Source organism: Stegastes partitus, unplaced genomic scaffold (genome assembly GCF_000690725.1).
Source record: "Stegastes partitus isolate 25-593 unplaced genomic scaffold, Stegastes_partitus-1.0.2 Scaffold12, whole genome shotgun sequence".
NCBI lineage: Eukaryota > Metazoa > Chordata > Actinopteri > Pomacentridae > Stegastes > Stegastes partitus.
In genome coordinates this window covers 507,943-525,150 of record NW_007577743.1, presented here as the reverse complement: position 1 = coordinate 525,150, position 17,208 = coordinate 507,943, and the positions used below count along the sequence as shown (strand labels likewise).

The window sequence follows — 17,208 nt, the reverse complement described above, 5'->3', positions numbered from 1 at the left end:
GCAGAAAGATTCCGGTGCCCCCACCGGGACGCGAACCGGCAACCTTCTTGCTGCGAGGCAACAGTGCTACCAACTGCGCCACCTTGCAGCCCCACACAAAACATGCACACTTTATTTTCTTTTGATACGTATTCTGAGTGAGTGGTGAGCAACCTTTTAAAGAGCAAAAAAAAAAAGTCATGTGCAGCACCCTTAAAAACTCATGTGCTGATCGTACTACATGTTGTGATAGCTGCAGTGCTGTGTGTTAAATGTATGATACTAAATGTCACAATTTGTCTTTTCTGTATATGTAGTTTACCACCACTGGCCTCAGTCACAGCCGGTCACATCACATCCAATGACCAGCTGAGTGCCTACCTCACCTCGGCCTTTGGCTCTGCCTCCCACACTGTGCTGCTGTTCCTGCAAGACAAGGTCAGCACCTGACATGCAAAAGCTGATTCTTGCTCTGTAGTACATATACTTCTGTCACTTCAGGGTTCTTTGAAAGCTAGTCCTCCTTGCGTATGCAAGTCGCATAAAATGGGGTAGTAATGAATCATGTGTAGTTGCTCAGCAGACCCATGTGACACTGAAACAGTCTTCTCATTCTGGTGTGACAATGAGCTTTGGCATGACTTCCCATTTCACAGTTTCTTGGCAACACATTGTCAAGGTCTTTTCTCTGTGGTCAGTGGTCGTTGCTGTAACTGATCCATGAGGTTGATTAATGTTTTAGTTGTACTGCAATTTTTGTGTTTGTTTGTCTTCAGTTAAGCAAAGATGACTTCACAGTCTTTGGTGGAGTTTTTGGAAACAAGCAGGATAATGCCTTTAAAAACCTTGAGGTAGGTTTTATTTTTTTTTTAAAGCTATATATTAGTCTAAAATTAAGACCATTTTGCAAGACAAATAAAAATGATAATTCTTTCCACTCTATTCCTTTCAGGCTGCACTGCATTCTTCTTCCTCATCAGTGACACTTCCAGCACTGGAGTGGTCAGACTCCTCTGCCATCCCAACTCTGCTGCAGGAGAAGCTTGGTGTTTCCCCTCTCCTTGTAGATGCAGACACCTTGTCACAACTGAGCATCAACACATCTGTCAGTAATCTACTGCTGATCAATTTGCCGTATTGTACCGGGTGAGACTTTCTGTGATCTATTTTCTATTTTTAAAATGAGATGTTGCGTGCTTATTTTAATGTCCTTTTTTCTCATTGTGTTACAGTTTGTACAAGTTGTGCAAGGAAGTCTTACAAAACAATGGTATGTTTTAACTTTTGAAGTGAAATCTAAAGTTATTTGTAATCAGCTGTGCAGTAGTAAATTAATTTTTGATGTGTGTAGTTTGTAACTCAAATGTATTTTGCTGTCAACAGATGAGATTATTGGAAAAGTTCTGAGTATCATGAAAGCCAAAGATGTCCCATACACTGCGATATATACAGGACTCCAGCCCTCACGAGTAAAACATTATAATTCATTGTGTAATTTGCCATAGAATAACTGTATGCAGTTAAAGTTTAAATATACTCTGGATGTTTGATTGGATATTATTTGACATAAAGTATTTTGACTACTTTGTAGGTGATTTCAGAAGCATCTGTGCTTAACCAGCCAGTGGGCCGGTCCTTGCTGCAAGCAGCTGCACCTGTAGTGAACCCGCCCATCATGTTTAATCAATCAGAAGGTCCCTGCATAATGCTGTGGGCTCAGAATCTCAACGTCAGCCTCTCAAGCACTTCAGAATGGATCGACCTGGCTTCACAAACACCTTCCTTGACAGGATCCACATGTAATGGCAGTAACTCACTGTAAGATGGTGTTTTATTACTTGATAAAAATATCCAATTTTTAAGAAGTTTTTTTCTTAGTGTTTACTAAACAACTTTATTTTAACTCCCTGTAGGCTCGTGCTCAGTTATGCAGCAGGTTATACACTAAGGTAAGGCAAAAAAAAAAAAAAAAAAAATTTACCTTCTTTAAAAAAAAACATGCAGCAACAGTTTATATGTGTATATACAGTGTATGTGTGTGTGTGTCTGAGACACTATTTTGAACATAAGTTAACAACCACATGTAAACACCATGTGTATCATTTTAGTCTTAATTTCCTGTAGGGAATCACTGAAATACATGCATCTTTGTCACAAAACACAAGCATGCATTCTGGTTCTTTAACAGATTTATTAAAGGGCTTCTAAAAATATGACAAAATCTGCAGGTTAAAAAATAGCCGCCCACAAGCTTCTGGTTGTATCTTTGACCACTCGTCGTGACAGAATTGGTGCTGTTAAACAATATTTGTTGGCTTTCTGACACAGAATTATTTATTTATCGCAGTCTACAGGTGCTTGATGAGGTTTAGGACTTTGGGAAGGCCAGTCAAAAACCTTAATTCTAGCTTGATTAAGGTTTTCTGGCAGCATGTGGTGGCACCTTACTAAAAGACTTTACGTTGGATTTTCTCTTAATTTGTCACCCATCTGTAGCTTCATATTTTAGTGAAATATTTAAGTGCAGTACTGATGTTCCCGTCTACCTTTTGGTAAGGAAACAAAATTGCATATGCCCGTAAATGTCAAACGATTCTATTCTGACAACTTGGCCTCAAATTTAAACAGTTTCTCTGTTATAAACATTTTCCCCAATCTTTGAAAAGGCAAAACAAATCTCAGCTGCTGCAGAACAGCAAGCAACATTCTTAAACATTTTTTGCCTGCTTTTTTTTTTTTTAATTACACACATGGACAAGTTGTTGGTACCCCTCGGTCAATGAAAGGAAAAACCCACAACGGTCACAGAAATAACTTGAATCTGACAAAAGTAATAATGAATAAAAATGCAATGAAAATCAGACATTGCTTTTGAACTGTGTTTCAACAGAAATATTTTAAAAAATAAACTCATGAAACAGGCCTGGACAAAAATGATGGTACCCCAAGAAAAGACTGAAAATAATGTGACCATAGGGACATGTTCAATCAAGGTGTGTCCTCTAATTAGCATCACAGGTGTCTACAAACTTGTAGTCTGTCAGTTGGCCTATTTATAGGGTTACACGTAGTCAGTGTGCTGTTTGGTGACATGGTGTGTACCACACTGAACATGGACCAGAGGAAGTGAAGGAGAGAGTTTTCTCAGGAGATTAGAAAGATAATTATAGATAAGCATGTTAAAGGTAAAGGCTATAAGACCATCTCCAAGCAGCTTGATGTTCCTGTGACGACAGTTGCACATATTATTCAGAAATTTAAGATCCATGGGACTGTAGCCAACCTCCCTGGACGTGGCAGCAGGAGGAAAATTGATGACAAATCAAAGAGATGGATAATACGAATGGTAACAAAAGAGCCCAGAACAACCTCTAAAGACATTAAAGGTGAACTCCACACCATTATTGTCAGATCGTACCATCCGTCGTTCGAGCCAAAGTGGACTACATGGGAGATGACCAAGGAGGACACCGTTGTTGAAAACAAATCATAAAAAAGCCAGACTGGAATTTGCCAAACTGCATGTTGACAAGCCACAAAGCTTCTGGGAGAATGTCCTTTGGACAGACGAGACAAAACTGGAACTTTTTGGAAAGGCACATCAACTCTATGTTCACAGACACAAAAATGAAGCATATCAAGAACAGAACACTGTCCCTACTGTGAAACATGGAGGAGGCTCTGTTATGTTCTGGGGCTGCTTTGCTGCATCTGGCACAGGGTGTCTTGAATCTGTGCAGGGCACAATGAAATGTCAAGACTATCAAGGTATTCTAGAGAGAAATGTGCTGCCCAGTGTCAGAAAGCTTGGTCTCAGTCGCAGGTCATGGGTCTTGTAACAGGATAATGACCCAAAACACACAGCTACAAACACCCAAGAATGGCTCAGAGGAAAACATTGGACTATTCTGAAGTGGCCTTTATGAGCCCTGATCTAAATCCTATTGAACATCTGTGGAAGGAGCTGAAACATGCTGTCTGGAGAAGGCACCCTTCAACCCTGAGACAACTGGAGCAGTATGCTCATGAGGAGTGGGCCAGAATACCTGCTGAGAGGTGTACAAGTCTCACTGACAGTTACAGAAATGGTTTGATTGCAGTGATTGCCTCAAAAGGGTGTGCAACAAAATATTAAGTTAAGGTTACCATCATTTTTGTCCAGGCCTGTTTCATGAGTTTGTTTTTAAAATAATTCTGTTAAACCTCGGTTCAAAAGCAACGTCTGATTTTTATTGCTTAATTTTCATTGAATTTTATTTATTATTACTTTTGTCAGATTCAAGTTATTTCTCTGACCATTGTGGGTTTTTCTTTTATTAACTGAGGGATACCAACAATTTTGTCCAAGTGTGTAAATCTTGAAATATTGTCATGTGACATCTGTCTTTCTTGATACTACCACTAGAAGTCGCCAGAGTCAGGTATTTTAAAATCCTTGGCACAGGTGTGTAATTGTGCTATTAAGCCCCGGTTTAATAATAGCAGTCACCCTTCGTCACAGCTCTAGCAATAAACACTGGTCTTTGATTCAGATATGTTCATTAAGATACTGAGCACCCTTTTTTTCCTGAATCTCCAGATTTGCCATGACTCAGCGCTTCTATCCTGTGTCTGCACGGAACTGGTTCAGCCTGGACTCTGTACAGCTGCAGGTGAATGGTTCAACTGCATCTTTCATTGGGAGGCGTGGAATATATGCCCCCGCAGAGTATTCCTTCCACTGCCAGTCCGTCACCAGCTTCCAAGATGCCCTTCTTCTCCCAAACACCACTGACCAGCCTCAGTGGAGGCTCAATTTTGTCAACTTCCAGGTATGACTGTAGTGTTGCATTTTTTTGTATCCGCCACTCCTGTAGCAATACATCAGTTGCTATATTTATGAAGAGTTTGAAATAACTGACTCATTGAGAATTTTGTACGTTTCCTATTTTTCACGATACAGATTCAGGGCTTTGGTTTGACCAATGGAGCAAATTTCTCCTATGCCAGTGACTGTGCAGGATTCTTCACCGCAGGGATTTGGATGGGGCTGCTGACCTCACTGCTCATGCTGCTAATTTTCGTGTACGGCCTGCACATGATCATGCAGCTAAACACCATGGATCGATTCGATGACCCCAAAGGTCCATCAATTTCAGTGCCTCAATCGGAGTGAAGCACTTCACACACACACACACACACTCCTGAGTCTTCCAGTGCTTCCTAGTAGGTTGTGGACCTATGACAGCCTTTCCCTCTTTTTCACGTTGCTGTTATATGTTCTGGCCTTTTTCTTTCAACGTATTCGCCGGGAACACCAACCTTTCCCCTGAGATGCTCTGCTGTGGTTGCTTCTCTGAAATCTTTTCAAATCTCTTTTTGGATAAGGTTGTCTTGTAAGGCACATTCCACTTCATCTCGCCATATTTACAAGTGCCAATATAGGATACAACTTTTTATTTTATTTTATTTTTTTAATCGATCGATTTTGGGTGCATGTGCTTAAAGATGTTCATGCACCACTACCGGCCAATAATATAAGAATTTGCACTCTTACCAGAGAATGCCTTCTTTGCCAACATGAATGTAATCACTAAATGCTGTAGACCTCAGACCTCAGTTCTTACTTTCCCCCCCCCAATTTAACTGTAATAGTAATAATAATAATAAAAGAAGTGCCTGTATATATATATATTAAAAAAAAAGAAAAAGAAATCATTTGTGATGGGTTCTAAAGTGTTGCCGTTTTCAAATTGCCTTACAGAAGTATGCTTATACTTCCATTTAAGTTAGCTTTGTTGTCACATGGAATGTACACACATGTACACCAAATGCAATCCAATGGGTTGTTTTTTGACAAGTAATATATTTATATAAGAAAGACTTTTTCTTCCTAGCCTGCCCTTAAAGTTTGCTTCAGGTTGATTAATTTAATGACAGTGCCTCGGTCCTGCTTTTGTCAAACTTATTGATGTGCAAGTGCCATGATGTGTACAGTAAACTGTCTTTAATTGCAAATAAAGATATCTATTAATTGTCAAGTCAAGTGTGTTTCTTTTATAAAGCTCAAACCTTCAGTGGTATTTATGGTGGGATTTTTACCTGTGAAATATTAGGTATTAAAACTACAAAAAATATATAAAATAATACTTTATGTATCTAATGTAATATTATAGCTAAGACCTTTTGGAATTATCAGTTAATGAAATTAAACGGAATGAATTGAATCTTGGGGCTGCAGGGTGGATCGGTGGTTCGCACCGTTGCCTCGCAGCAAGAAGGTCGCCGGTGGACCTGCGTGGAGTTTGCATGTTCTCCCCGTGCAGCGTTGGTTCTCTCCGGTTTCTTCGGCTTCCTCCCACACAGTCCAAAAACATGCTGAGGTTAATTGGGGATGATTGCTAGTTTCACAGATTGACTTGAAAACTTCTCCTTTTCCCCCCTAAAGTCTTTAAATTTAAATGATTATAATATTTTACATTTAATGAATTGCCGACGTCAGAACACATGTTTTGTTGCTTTTTCTCCTTTGGTTGCCAGGTAACAACTATCTCCTGTCACGTGACAGACTGTAGGGCCAGTTGGAGACCAAGCTAACCGTGTGCTCGCCTCTTTTTTTCGTCCAGCTTCTGTTATCTACTTGCAGGGAAGTTTGTTTTCAAAGATGTCCGCAGCTGCTGGCAGGTCTCAGGAGAACAAACGAGTTCTCCTTCGTTCTCCGCCTGGAAACCAAATGTCACAACAAGGAGCACCGCATGTCGGCCCTGGTCACTATGACAACCATGAGGTCTGTGTCTCAAGACCAATTCAAGATGGACTGAAGAGTTACACATGTTTCTAGGCACAATAGTTGTTTACAATGCTTTTAAAATACCTAAACCAGTGTGTTTTCAGACCATAAGGTTTTTGGTGATTTGTTTGTCCATTATACGGCCGACATGTCATCGTTTTCTTCACAGTTTGGCACCATAGTTTATGACTTAGAGAAGAGACCCGTGAGTAAGAAAGGATATTCTCTCTGTGCGAGAACTGCAGCGCGCTTTCCACCTTGTAACAAGGTACGTGTTGACAGAGGAAGAAAAAAAAAATTCTGACTATTTACAAGAAAAGGCCTAGTAAATAGTGTTGACAGCAACACTAAAGTTAGACTATATGTTATGTAACTATATATATTACAGTATCTGCTATAATTACATTAGACTAGATTGCTGCAGTTGGAGCAAGTTTCAATTAGAATTCCTAATAAAATCAACCAAATCTGAAAAAGTTCCTGCCTGTCAACCTCAGAATCAGACTTATTATTATTATTATTATTATTTTAATGTGAAATATCTTAAGTACATTTAAGCCGTGCAAAAATCTTTGCCTTAATGCAAGGAATCTTGTCTGAGTTACGGGCCCTTAGAGGACATAGGGGGTGTATCAAAATGATGTGCTTTGTAGCTGAAGTTATCGTACAAAAAAAAAAAACATAAAATAAAATAGAACAGCTGGTCCTGAGGGTGTCAAGTGAACACCGACTTTTCATGGAATGGCCCTATTCAGATTCTTTCCTATAGTAAAAGTACCATAATAGTAATGTAGCAATACGCATTACAAGCAAAAGCCATGCATGTAAAAACCTACTGAAGTAAAAGTACATAAGTATTAGCAGCAAACCTGGTTGTATTCTTCTGATTGATATTTTATCTTACATGATTTAATAGTGAAGCATCAGTCTCTCAGCAGCATGCTACTGTTGGAGCTGCTGCAGGTTTAAACTACTTTATATTAAAATATTAGATCATTTGAACATTTGTTGTAATGAAACCATGTGAGGAGATTAGAGGGGGAAATTCCTATTTGGTGGAGCTGCTAACAACTCATAGACATGTGAAGTGTGAGCCTGCCTACAGACTGCTGTTTGTAGATGCTGCAAAAGCTGGAAACCACAAAAACATGTTGTGCTTTAAAAACATACTGTAATATCCATTGTGTAAAGTCTCCATCTTAAAAGTCACTAATGCTATCAGATAAATGCAGTGGAGTCAAAAGTACAAAATCTCAACACGTGGGATAGATGGTTGGTCAAAACAAGTTATAGCAAATGAAAGGGTTTGCTTTTGACTACATTCTGATACCAGGCTCATCGCCCCAATCATGATGCCTTCTCTATTTTCGGAGGTTGATCGTAAACATAGATATCGAGATTTGTCAGTATTATCTTTGTTTGATTCTGACCACTCATTTTAAAGCCATTTCTTTTGAGTCAAACAACCTTATGGAGCAACAACCCTATTTGCTGGAATACCTGTTTAACATGTCCCGCTTAACTTAAAGATGTCTTTTTTAATGTTGATCACCAGACAGCGACTCCTTCACCACAGCAGTATCAGCGGGATCAAACCAGGTCCAGAGTCGTCCCTCCTGGCAAAACACCTTTTAGCTCAACCACACAGAGGTTCAGCAGCATGTCAAGTACAGCCGGAGACAGTCCAGGGTGAGACAGAGACGCACAGCTGAGATGTGACAGTGCTGGACTGAGCTGACACATTTTATTTTGTGACGCAGGCCTGGAGCGTACGCTCATGATGTGGTGACGAACAGGAAAGTGAGCTGGCCAATGTGCTTTGGGAGCCCAGACTGGCCCAGACTGCCTCAGCTAGAGAAGAAGTCCCTGAAGAGGAATGTGAGTGAAGCAAATCTATGAATTTCAGGACCTCAATGTTTTGGAACATCCATTTTTAAGCTACAACCTTTGAGACACAAGAAAAGACATGAGGATGTTTTGCACAGTTTCACTAGGTTTGTTTGGTTAATGCTAAAAAGCCACAGTTAAAACTCTTGACTGTTTCCATGATTCCATCAAGGGCAACTTAATGTTGGCAAAGGTAACCACATCTGTCAATCAGCATGAAGCTTGAACTTAAACACTTTGTTTTTTCAATTCATAATAAACAGTTAAGTTTAAAACTGGTAAACTTGGTTGGAGGTTGCATCCTGAACTATTGCTTGGCTGACCTCCAACAATAAAACATAATGTAAGATGTGGTTGTTCTTTCCTGTCACTAAAGCATGTGAATTGCGAAGTCTTGTCTCAGAATGAAACATCCTCATAGAGTTCAGGTCTGAGAAACCTTCAAACTTGCAATTGTTACTTAAACTGGACTTTGAGGGCCAGAATTCACAACTTACAAGTGCCTGAAATAATTGTTTACAAGTTAACATTCAACAACAAAGTAAAAAAGTGCTTTTCCCAAAATGAACTATTCTTACAAGGTGCTTGATGTGCAAATATAAAAGCATGTATTGGAGTTGTAGAGGTGTGTGGCAAGCCTTTTTAACATTAAAAAAGTTCCAACATCAGTTGTCGAAAGTTCAGTAAAGTCTTACTCGTGAAAATGTAATTACAGATAACTTAAAACTAGAGTTTTGCTAACTCTATAATGAATATCTGATATCTGATGAGTAAATGCCGTAGACCATTTACTGTATGTGTTAAAGGGCTTGTCATAAGAGGTCTGCTTCCTGAATCCTCTACAGATTTATACACAACAGTTGCTAAAAATACATCAGTATCTCATAGGAATCCTGTTTAGGGGGATAAATGTGTATTTTTTCAAGTTACATGACACATAACCTAATGCTCTTTTGTCATTTTGTTTTTTGTCCTCAGCTAACTGGTGAAAAGGAGTTCCTTAAGCAGAGGAACAGAGTGGCGTACCTAAGTCTGTACTATTAACTCTAAAGTTTGAATAAAATCCCATCTTTTGACAACTTTTGTCTTCAACAAAACAAGGCTAAAAACTACTTAATTTGACAAAAACTGTTGTCAAGAAAAACTGGTTGTGTCAGAGTTTAAAAAAGAAACTTATTTTTCTTTATTCACAACATGACTGGATTCATGTAAGGTTACACAGCAATGTTGCTTACAAAATGACGTCAGACAAATATTAAACAAGCTGAGTGCTTGCTGAAAAGGTGACGGTTAGCAAAACAAAGTTTATCTTCAACAGAAGTCAGTCTGTATGTCAAAGTCAACAGCAATACTTGTCCTCCAACTGAGAAACGGCAGCCGCTGGTCCCGGCTCACAAAGCCAGTTTCAACACAGAACTGCTCCTCTCTGTGGAGGGAATCGTCAACTGGACTGCTGAAAGCACCAACCACTTGGGCAAATAGGAGTCTGTTGGTACAGGACAGCCCTGATTCATTTCTTCCTCCTCACTTTGGGTTTCTTGACTGGCCGGAGGTACGGGTTGTCAATCACGTTGTCCTCGTTGGCCTTGGCGGATGGAACAACGCCGCTGGGAGGAAGCATGGAGTTCTCTTTGTCAGCTCCTGGATCATCCTGAATGACGGAAACAAAAACAAAAATGGAAGTCAGCAGTCATTATGTCATATAACTGACTATCATATCCATACATCATCATTTGAAGAAATAGTACCACATTTGGGGAAATATGGTTGTTTGCTTTCTTTATAAGATGTGTGGCGTAGATTATCAATCATCCAGCCATAGTCATTTTAAGTGCTACCTGTGGGTCAATACTCAACCCAAACTCAAAATATCTGGAAACTCTATTACTAATACTTACGTCTGTGCACGCCTTGCTGCATATATAACATTGCTCAGCTTGTGTTTGGATGGGGTTTTTTTTCCACCAGGATGCTGTGTTAGGAGAAAGTCTCTAAGTTTTTCAGACACACCAGTTACACCCGTGACACTGGAGAGCCCATGGCATAGCTGTGCTTTGAGCTTAAATTGGTTGGTAGTCAGGCAGAGGTCAAGCAGGATGCATAGCCGATTAACGGTAAAGTTGATTCCATTATTTAAGAGCTGTTTTTCAGATTTTTTTTTTTTAGTGACTGTCCCCACTGTCTCAAAAGTAGGTATACATGCAAAAAATTAGGTGACATCAAATGATACCATAGTTTAATCAGAGGCCCGTTTCAGCTTCTGGACCTTGTGTACAAAATTTGTGGAATTTTGGATGTATGCATGGTGTGGCTTCTCCAGCATAAAGCCTGAAGAAGCCACACTTCTTTTTAAGGGCTGAAAATGGAGAAAGTCACTGATTATCTATCATACTATCGGCTTTACTGTGGAGAAGCCACACCATGTATATATACAAACTTTCAAAGATACACAAAGGAGCCACACTCAGACCTATAATCAGCATCATTAACTCAGTCACACATTGCAAATTACAGAATTTCTCCAGTTTTGTCAAAAAGCTCCACCTGATAGGTGGTATCAGCTACAATTCATTCCTAATATTCCTCCCCAAGCAGTGTCCCCACCATTCACATCTTCATTCACTTGGATTTCAGATAAGTAACAACCCACTGGTGGCCCTACATACATATATACCTAAAACTCCCCACCAGTCAGTTAGAGCAGAGGAAGTCATGGATGAGAGGTGAAACATTTTCAAGAACTTAAAGGTCAGTTGCTCTCTAGCTTGGTGAAATGACTGACACTTTCATTTATTTGCACAAGTCGGGTAGCTGAGTAAGTGATTAGTTCAGCATGTGGCTGCAGTGAGCCTGACTCTGTCCATAGTTGAAAAATCTGCTTTACAGCCTCTCTAAAGGTAATTAACATACATGTATTTAAACCATTGAATAACTAGTATAAAACAGAAATAGTGACAGCACATAACTTCCTCTAAAAGCCCAACTTTCACGTGAATATTTTTGTATGGATTACACAAATGAGACACACTGTAAATTACTTTGGTTCAGAGATGATGGTGGCCCTATTTTCTAACTTTTGTCTGACCTCCCCCCCGTTTCTAGTCTCTAAGCTAAGCTGAACTAACCATCTCCTGGCTCTAGCTTCCCACTTTAAGAGCAGATATAAGAGTTGTATCGATTTTGTCATCGAACTAATGGTAAGGAACACAACTCCCAAACTATTAAATTTAACAGCATCTCATCAACAACAAACAAATCCCTCAGATCATATAAATAACTTTTGCACTACAACATGGCAGTTCTTACTTGTGAGCCACCTTAGTACGTGGCATCAAATCAAGCCCAGGACATGCATGAATAGATTCCTTCATCCTTATGTAGTCCTTCAAGAAATCATCTCACATTGGACTAGAACAAAAGTTCTAATATGGACATCTGTAGTAGAGGTGTGTGCCTTTAATTGTTTGAAGAAATCTGCCCTTGGTTCCTGGGAAAACTACAAACAGAAGCCCAGAACTTTTAGCTTGTGAATCTGAGCATCCGTGCGCTGAAGACTGTCACATGCCCAGAGACAAAGATGCCTTCTCCAAAGCCAATAACCCAATGCAGCTGTGGTAGCTAAATACTAAATGACCGTGAAATGCGGTCAATGTGGTAATAATGTGGCTCAACCTTTCAATTACAGTGGTGTATGCTAGTTTGTGAAAGATCTCCTTTCTCTATCACACTATTAACAGTAAGAGCATTTCTAGGAAATGAGTCTTATGATTACCAGCATGCTCAAAGGTGGTGTCATTTTCAGAAATCTTACATCATCCAATTTCTGTGAAAGAATTGCGAAGGAAAAACACTTTCTGACTAATTATCTACAGTGCTGCGTACAAAATTAAAATCACGTCAGAGTGAGATTTCCCAAGAAATCCTTGGAAGACTGGATCCATTCAAAGTATTGACCATTTATCGTCCTGGCTGATTATTGCAGCTTTGGCTCTGATGCAGCTGTCTCTCTTATCACTCCTCTGTGGTCTGCAGCAGCATGTGATTGACTACACTTCAGAAAAAATAGCCAATCACCACTGAAAGCTACTATGCGTCTGTAGATGGGGACAGAGCAGCACACTTACAGAACGGAGAAGTTCTGATGAATAAGTGGAGCTGTGTTTTGAAGGTGAAGTTGTAATAAACAAACTTATCGATGTTGCAATAAACAGAGGAGAGCTTTGTAGTGTGATGTGAATCTCAAACATCATCACTCCTATTTCTCTTGTACATATTCAGCTATAGTATTCATTATTAATAAGAGGGTTCTCTGCAATCACATGCTCTTCATACATAACACATTTTAATGCATATCGATATGAAATATTGGTAATCGGCCTCCTTGATTACTAATTATCTATATTTGTCTTGAAAACAAAAATTATAAAGAAACCTATCCCCATTATATTCCTGAGCAGATCATTGAAAAAAAATCATTGGAAATCTTCCAAACCTAATCTAACATGCAAAGCAACCATATTGATAAATAAGGTCAGTGTTTGCTACACATGCTGCAGATTTACCAGTTTTATTTATGGTCCCCAGTCCTGTGAACTCAGAGACCCTGATGACATGAATAGTGCAACGACAGACACCAGGGTCCAGCTGTGAAGACTTACTGTGATGATGTTTCCTGCTGTGTTCTCGCTGTCGGTCTGGTCGTCCTGCTCAGACGAGTCTGTCTCCTCCAGTGTCTGCAGTTCCAGCTCTGACGGTAGGAGGGCGCTAAGATATGGGATAGTACTTGGCCGGGCTGCGATCACTAAAGACACAGTCACAAGGATTAGAATTCATGCAAATACAAGGTGCTTCTTTCACTAACATTGAACAGACAATCAGGTTAGAATGTGTGATCTCACACACATTAGTCAGTAAGTAACTGGTCAGTTTGGTCAGGATCACTTACAAGGAAAGGCAGTGATGTCGTCTTTGAAGAGGCTTTGAGTTTCTCCGGTCTTGGCCATGAAGCGTGTGAGGGCGCGCTCCACATCCCTCCTCTGAGTTGCTGCCTTTTCTCTCACCACTTGGTACTCCGACACAGGCTCTCTGAACGTCTGCATAATGGAAAATACGTCTCAGTGATTTACTCTTCAATACAGTATTTCCTAAAGGAACTAGTAAAACTTATTTCAGTTTTCTTAAAGGGGTTCTGACTCACAGGTGTTTTGATGTAGGTGTGAGGGTCGGGAAACTCTGGGAAGTGGCTGGGGATGTGAGGCGGATGTGTGCGTTTCTGTCCAGCTGACAACGCTTTGGGAGGCGCAGGTGCATTCGTCACTGGAGCTGAAATTCATAAAATCCAAATATTTGTCAAATTTAGACCAGTAAAGAAAAAATTGCAGTTAATGATTACATTACTTCTTTTATTATCATATTTAAATCAGTTTAAAAATGTATTTTTATTATCCCTAACTTACAATACTAATCGTAGAGAGCTGAGTGCCTACTTACGGGCAGTGATGACCATCCTTTGTGATCTTTTGGCATATACAGGCAGGGTGTCAACATTGAAACCTTAAGTAACAAACAGATGAAATCTGATCAGTTTTATGTTCTATTAGCAACACATGATTTATACGTTGGCGTCCTCGAGGTCTTACCCATTTCAATGAGCGTCACGACTGTATCCGGCAGAGTTGGAATGCTCCTGGCTGTGTGTTCACAATATGCTTTGGCACATCGACCAATTTCAGTGATATCTAAAAAAAAAAACAGAAGCAAAAAAGCATTTCAGACAAAAGGGTCTGTTTCTGAATTTACATGTAACAAAAAGAGAGAGCATGGAAACATTGCTCAGTGGAGGGGAGGGGGGGGGCGCGACTGTTGAGGATTCATACTTACAGCTCTGCATCATCTCAGTGAGCGTTTCCACTGCTGCCTTCTCTGCACTCTCAAAGCCACACTCTGTCAGCAGGGCACTGACAACAACCTGCAGGGTGCGACGTCGGGCCAGGTGGTAGTTCTCTGCTGGGCTGGAAGCTGCTTTAGAACCACTCCCACGCTGACAAAACATGGAATGAAAGATAAGGTGGGTGAGAAGATATATCAGAAAAACCAAACTGAGCAGTTCCAATAAGGTCTTCGCACCCTCATTGGGTGCTCGGACCTTAACTAGGAAATGATCTGCATGAGAAAACGGGTTCATCGCAGCAGGAAAGAGAACTAAAGGCCCTTGCAACAGTCAAATAAACAAATAATATCAAAACATTAACCACCCCACCATGTTATAGGTGATAGACTTGACCAAAAGTTAAGGAGCATATGGGCACCTGTGCGGGTGGTGTAATATCAGAGGTCTTGTTTTTTTTTTTGGTTCCTTCCCACTGCTGCTTGCTCATAGGCAATCCAAAGGCAACTTTGGATTGTTGGGTTCTCTATTCTTTCTCTAAAATTCGTAAGATCTTCACATTGCTATGTGAAGTGCGATAAGACAGCATGTATTGTGAACTGACACTACATATAAAAGGAAAATTGAATTGAATTAGAAATATAACAAAAGAGCAAATAAAGGAGACTCTTCTCAATTTGATGTTATGTGCCACATTGTCACATCAGTCCTCCTGCCAGGCACTCAGAAATAACACTGGTCTTGAAACATTTTATTGTGATAAAATGTTGCTGTATTAAAGTGCAGTGTATCTCTGCACAGACAGCAGGAGAGAAGCACACACATGTATACACCAGCTGAGTTTAGGTACAGTAACCCATCCAGTCCTTCTTTATTGGTTTCAATAGGTCTTAAAGTTTCCACCAACATAGTTTTCTTAAAGTTTCTCTGAATGTCTCTCATCTTTAAAATTTCCAGTGCTCTCACCTGTGGCATGCGATCAAAAGAAAAAGTAAGGTTGGCCACATAAGCCTCACAATGCACGAATGTGTAGGATTTTCCAATTGTTGCGGTGACATTACGATCAAAAATTCCATTCAATTCAACTGTATTTGTATAGCACATATTTACAACAACAAGTCATCTCATAGCGCTTAACAAAGGCAGAAACACCCAACAATCCAAAACATTTGGATTCCCTATAAGCTTCAGCAGTCCGCAACAGTGGGAAGGAACCGAAAACCCCCGCGGGGGAAAACAAACCTCCGACAGAACCAGGCTCAGGGAGGGACGACCATCTGCCTCGACCAGTTGGGTGGATGTGGGATGAATTATACAATTTAGTGTACAGTTAAACAAGTTATTAGAAATTATTGTCTTTTTGTTCCTCCATTTCAAATGGAGCAATGAAATATTCCAAATCAACTGACTTTTAACTAATTTTCAGTTCCTTAGATGTTAGGAGTGCATAAATACTCGTGTGTTCACTCTTGCAGCAAATAAGAGAACATTTGGTGAGCTTTACACATGGCTGAGACATTTTAGAGTTTGCAACAGAAGCAGCTCAAGCAAGTAAATAAACCTAATGGACTGCGAGGCAGAGGCTCATTCTGAATGATTCACCTGGAAGCAGCAGTTGTGAGGAGTCAGGCAGGATTACACAAAGTTTTAGCTAAATGGCGATTAGTTTGTGGTGGTATGAAGCATTCTGGTACAACTGGCTTTTAAAGCTGGGAGGCAATCTTGTTGTGTGAAAGCTTCAGGAATGCCAGAAGTAACTGGATTCATATTTTCACATTTTTAGTGAACACCTTCTGGTTTAAACTACAACTACAACACTGAACAATAAAAATGTATGTGTGTTTTCACTATATGGGACCTTTAAAGTTGGTTACGTGTGTCCATTGTTGTAGCTGAGGTTATTATGTGGCCATATTTGAAGGAAACCGTGTACATGAATGCACACGTTTTCTTGCCACTGTAACGTTACACGAAAAAAAACACGGATTCATTTGTAGTTATAGATTATTTGGGGTAAACGTGAACGTAGCTCAAGTTAGTTGCCTTATAGCTTATAAGGAACTGTAGTAGGTTGTTACTGGACTATTTAGTCGGCATTTGGAGTTATTAATCCTGTTGAACACAGACGAGTGCCTCCTACAGTGTGCTCTGACTGCTAGCTTAGCACGGCTAGCAGGGCTACATCCTGCTGCTAACACTGCCCACAAAAAGCCGCCTCTTACCCCGCCTGTGTTCAGTGGACCTCCCGAGGCCACCGCGGGATCCGCCATCCGCCCTTGATCTCAGCTCTCCTCGTTGTGGTGATTTAACTTAATGTGAAAACAACTGTATTTGTCCGACGACTCGTTTAGCCGCCGCTAGTAAACACTGTGCGAGTGTATGACGTCATTGCCGGAATTAAACGAAAATACCGCCATTATATCAAGTACTGCCCCCTAGTGTGCAGCTACGAAACTACACCTGCTCCGCTTTCATTCATTCTCTCAACAGTGATGTTGGAGAATTTGGAGCAAATATACAAAGTGCAACGAGAAGTATCTTTATATTATTAATGTACAGTGTGGATACTTTTTCTCTGATTATTAACTTATTTGGGGGAAAACTGGTGATGTTGATGTTGCTGGTAAAACATACATTTGTCCCATAGAAGAGAAAACTGATCAAATAATCATTTAAGTCATTTTTG

The 17,208-nt window shown here is 40.1% G+C and overlaps 3 protein-coding genes across 4 annotated transcripts in view; 2 read left to right on the top strand and 1 right to left on the bottom strand.

The window, feature by feature from the left end:
• atp6ap1b (ATPase H+ transporting accessory protein 1b) overlaps positions 1–5,999 on the top strand; it is a 7,290-nt gene extending 1,291 nt beyond the window's left edge. Inside the window, exons 2-10 of the mRNA XM_008287829.1 lie at positions 297–417; positions 756–830; positions 932–1,125; positions 1,212–1,249; positions 1,363–1,448; positions 1,571–1,797; positions 1,893–1,928; positions 4,559–4,790; positions 4,922–5,999. Of these exons, the coding sequence (XP_008286051.1) occupies positions 297–417; positions 756–830; positions 932–1,125; positions 1,212–1,249; positions 1,363–1,448; positions 1,571–1,797; positions 1,893–1,928; positions 4,559–4,790; positions 4,922–5,134 (1,222 nt within the window). The 3' untranslated portion in view covers positions 5,135–5,999. The remainder of the gene's footprint in view (positions 1–296; positions 418–755; positions 831–931; positions 1,126–1,211; positions 1,250–1,362; positions 1,449–1,570; positions 1,798–1,892; positions 1,929–4,558; positions 4,791–4,921) is intronic.
• A 623-nt stretch (positions 6,000–6,622) lies between these two features.
• LOC103362017 (protein pitchfork) lies at positions 6,623–9,698 on the top strand. Its single transcript, XM_008288265.1, has 5 exons — positions 6,623–6,745; positions 6,918–7,016; positions 8,304–8,437; positions 8,509–8,626; positions 9,614–9,698. Exons 1-5 carry the CDS (start codon positions 6,623–6,625, stop codon positions 9,677–9,679), a joined length of 540 nt encoding a protein of 179 aa, XP_008286487.1. The 3' UTR covers positions 9,680–9,698.
• Positions 9,699–9,788: 90 nt separating this feature from the next.
• Positions 9,789–17,204, bottom strand: taf8 (TAF8 RNA polymerase II, TATA box binding protein (TBP)-associated factor). Of its 2 annotated transcripts, XM_008287805.1 has the most exons (8): positions 16,745–17,204; positions 14,516–14,675; positions 14,275–14,373; positions 14,126–14,188; positions 13,833–13,957; positions 13,581–13,728; positions 13,294–13,436; positions 9,789–10,286 (listed from the first exon to the last, which is right to left on the bottom strand). In XM_008287805.1, exons 1-8 carry the CDS (start codon positions 16,790–16,792, stop codon positions 10,146–10,148), a joined length of 927 nt encoding a protein of 308 aa, XP_008286027.1. In that variant the 5' UTR covers positions 16,793–17,204; the 3' UTR covers positions 9,789–10,145. The 2 variants fall into 2 exon arrangements, with proteins under 2 accessions (XP_008286027.1, XP_008286019.1); XM_008287797.1 differs by lacking the exon at positions 16,745–17,204 and having other exon boundaries at positions 14,516–15,678.
• Between the last annotated feature and the right edge of the window lie 4 nt (positions 17,205–17,208).

What these genes read in the sequence shown, in the direction of transcription:
- taf8 (XM_008287797.1), bottom strand. Translation starts at nt 14,819, where the DNA reads ATGAACCCGTTTTCTCATGCAGATCATTTCCTAGTTAAGGTCCGAGCA. An exon ending in CACTGAGATGATGCAGAGCT is followed by an intron (nt 14,374 to 14,515) that starts GTAAGTATGAAT and finishes TTTTTTTTTTAG; the next exon opens with ATATCACTGAAATTGGTCGA. An exon ending in CAGCAGGAAACATCATCACA is followed by an intron (nt 10,287 to 13,293) that starts GTAAGTCTTCAC and finishes TCCGTCATTCAG; the next exon opens with GATGATCCAGGAGCTGACAA.
- LOC103362017 (XM_008288265.1), top strand. Translation starts at nt 6,623, where the DNA reads ATGTCCGCAGCTGCTGGCAGGTCTCAGGAGAACAAACGAGTTCTCCTT. An exon ending in GCTTTCCACCTTGTAACAAG is followed by an intron (nt 7,017 to 8,303) that starts GTACGTGTTGAC and finishes GTTGATCACCAG; the next exon opens with ACAGCGACTCCTTCACCACA. An exon ending in AGAAGTCCCTGAAGAGGAAT is followed by an intron (nt 8,627 to 9,613) that starts GTGAGTGAAGCA and finishes TTTTGTCCTCAG; the next exon opens with CTAACTGGTGAAAAGGAGTT.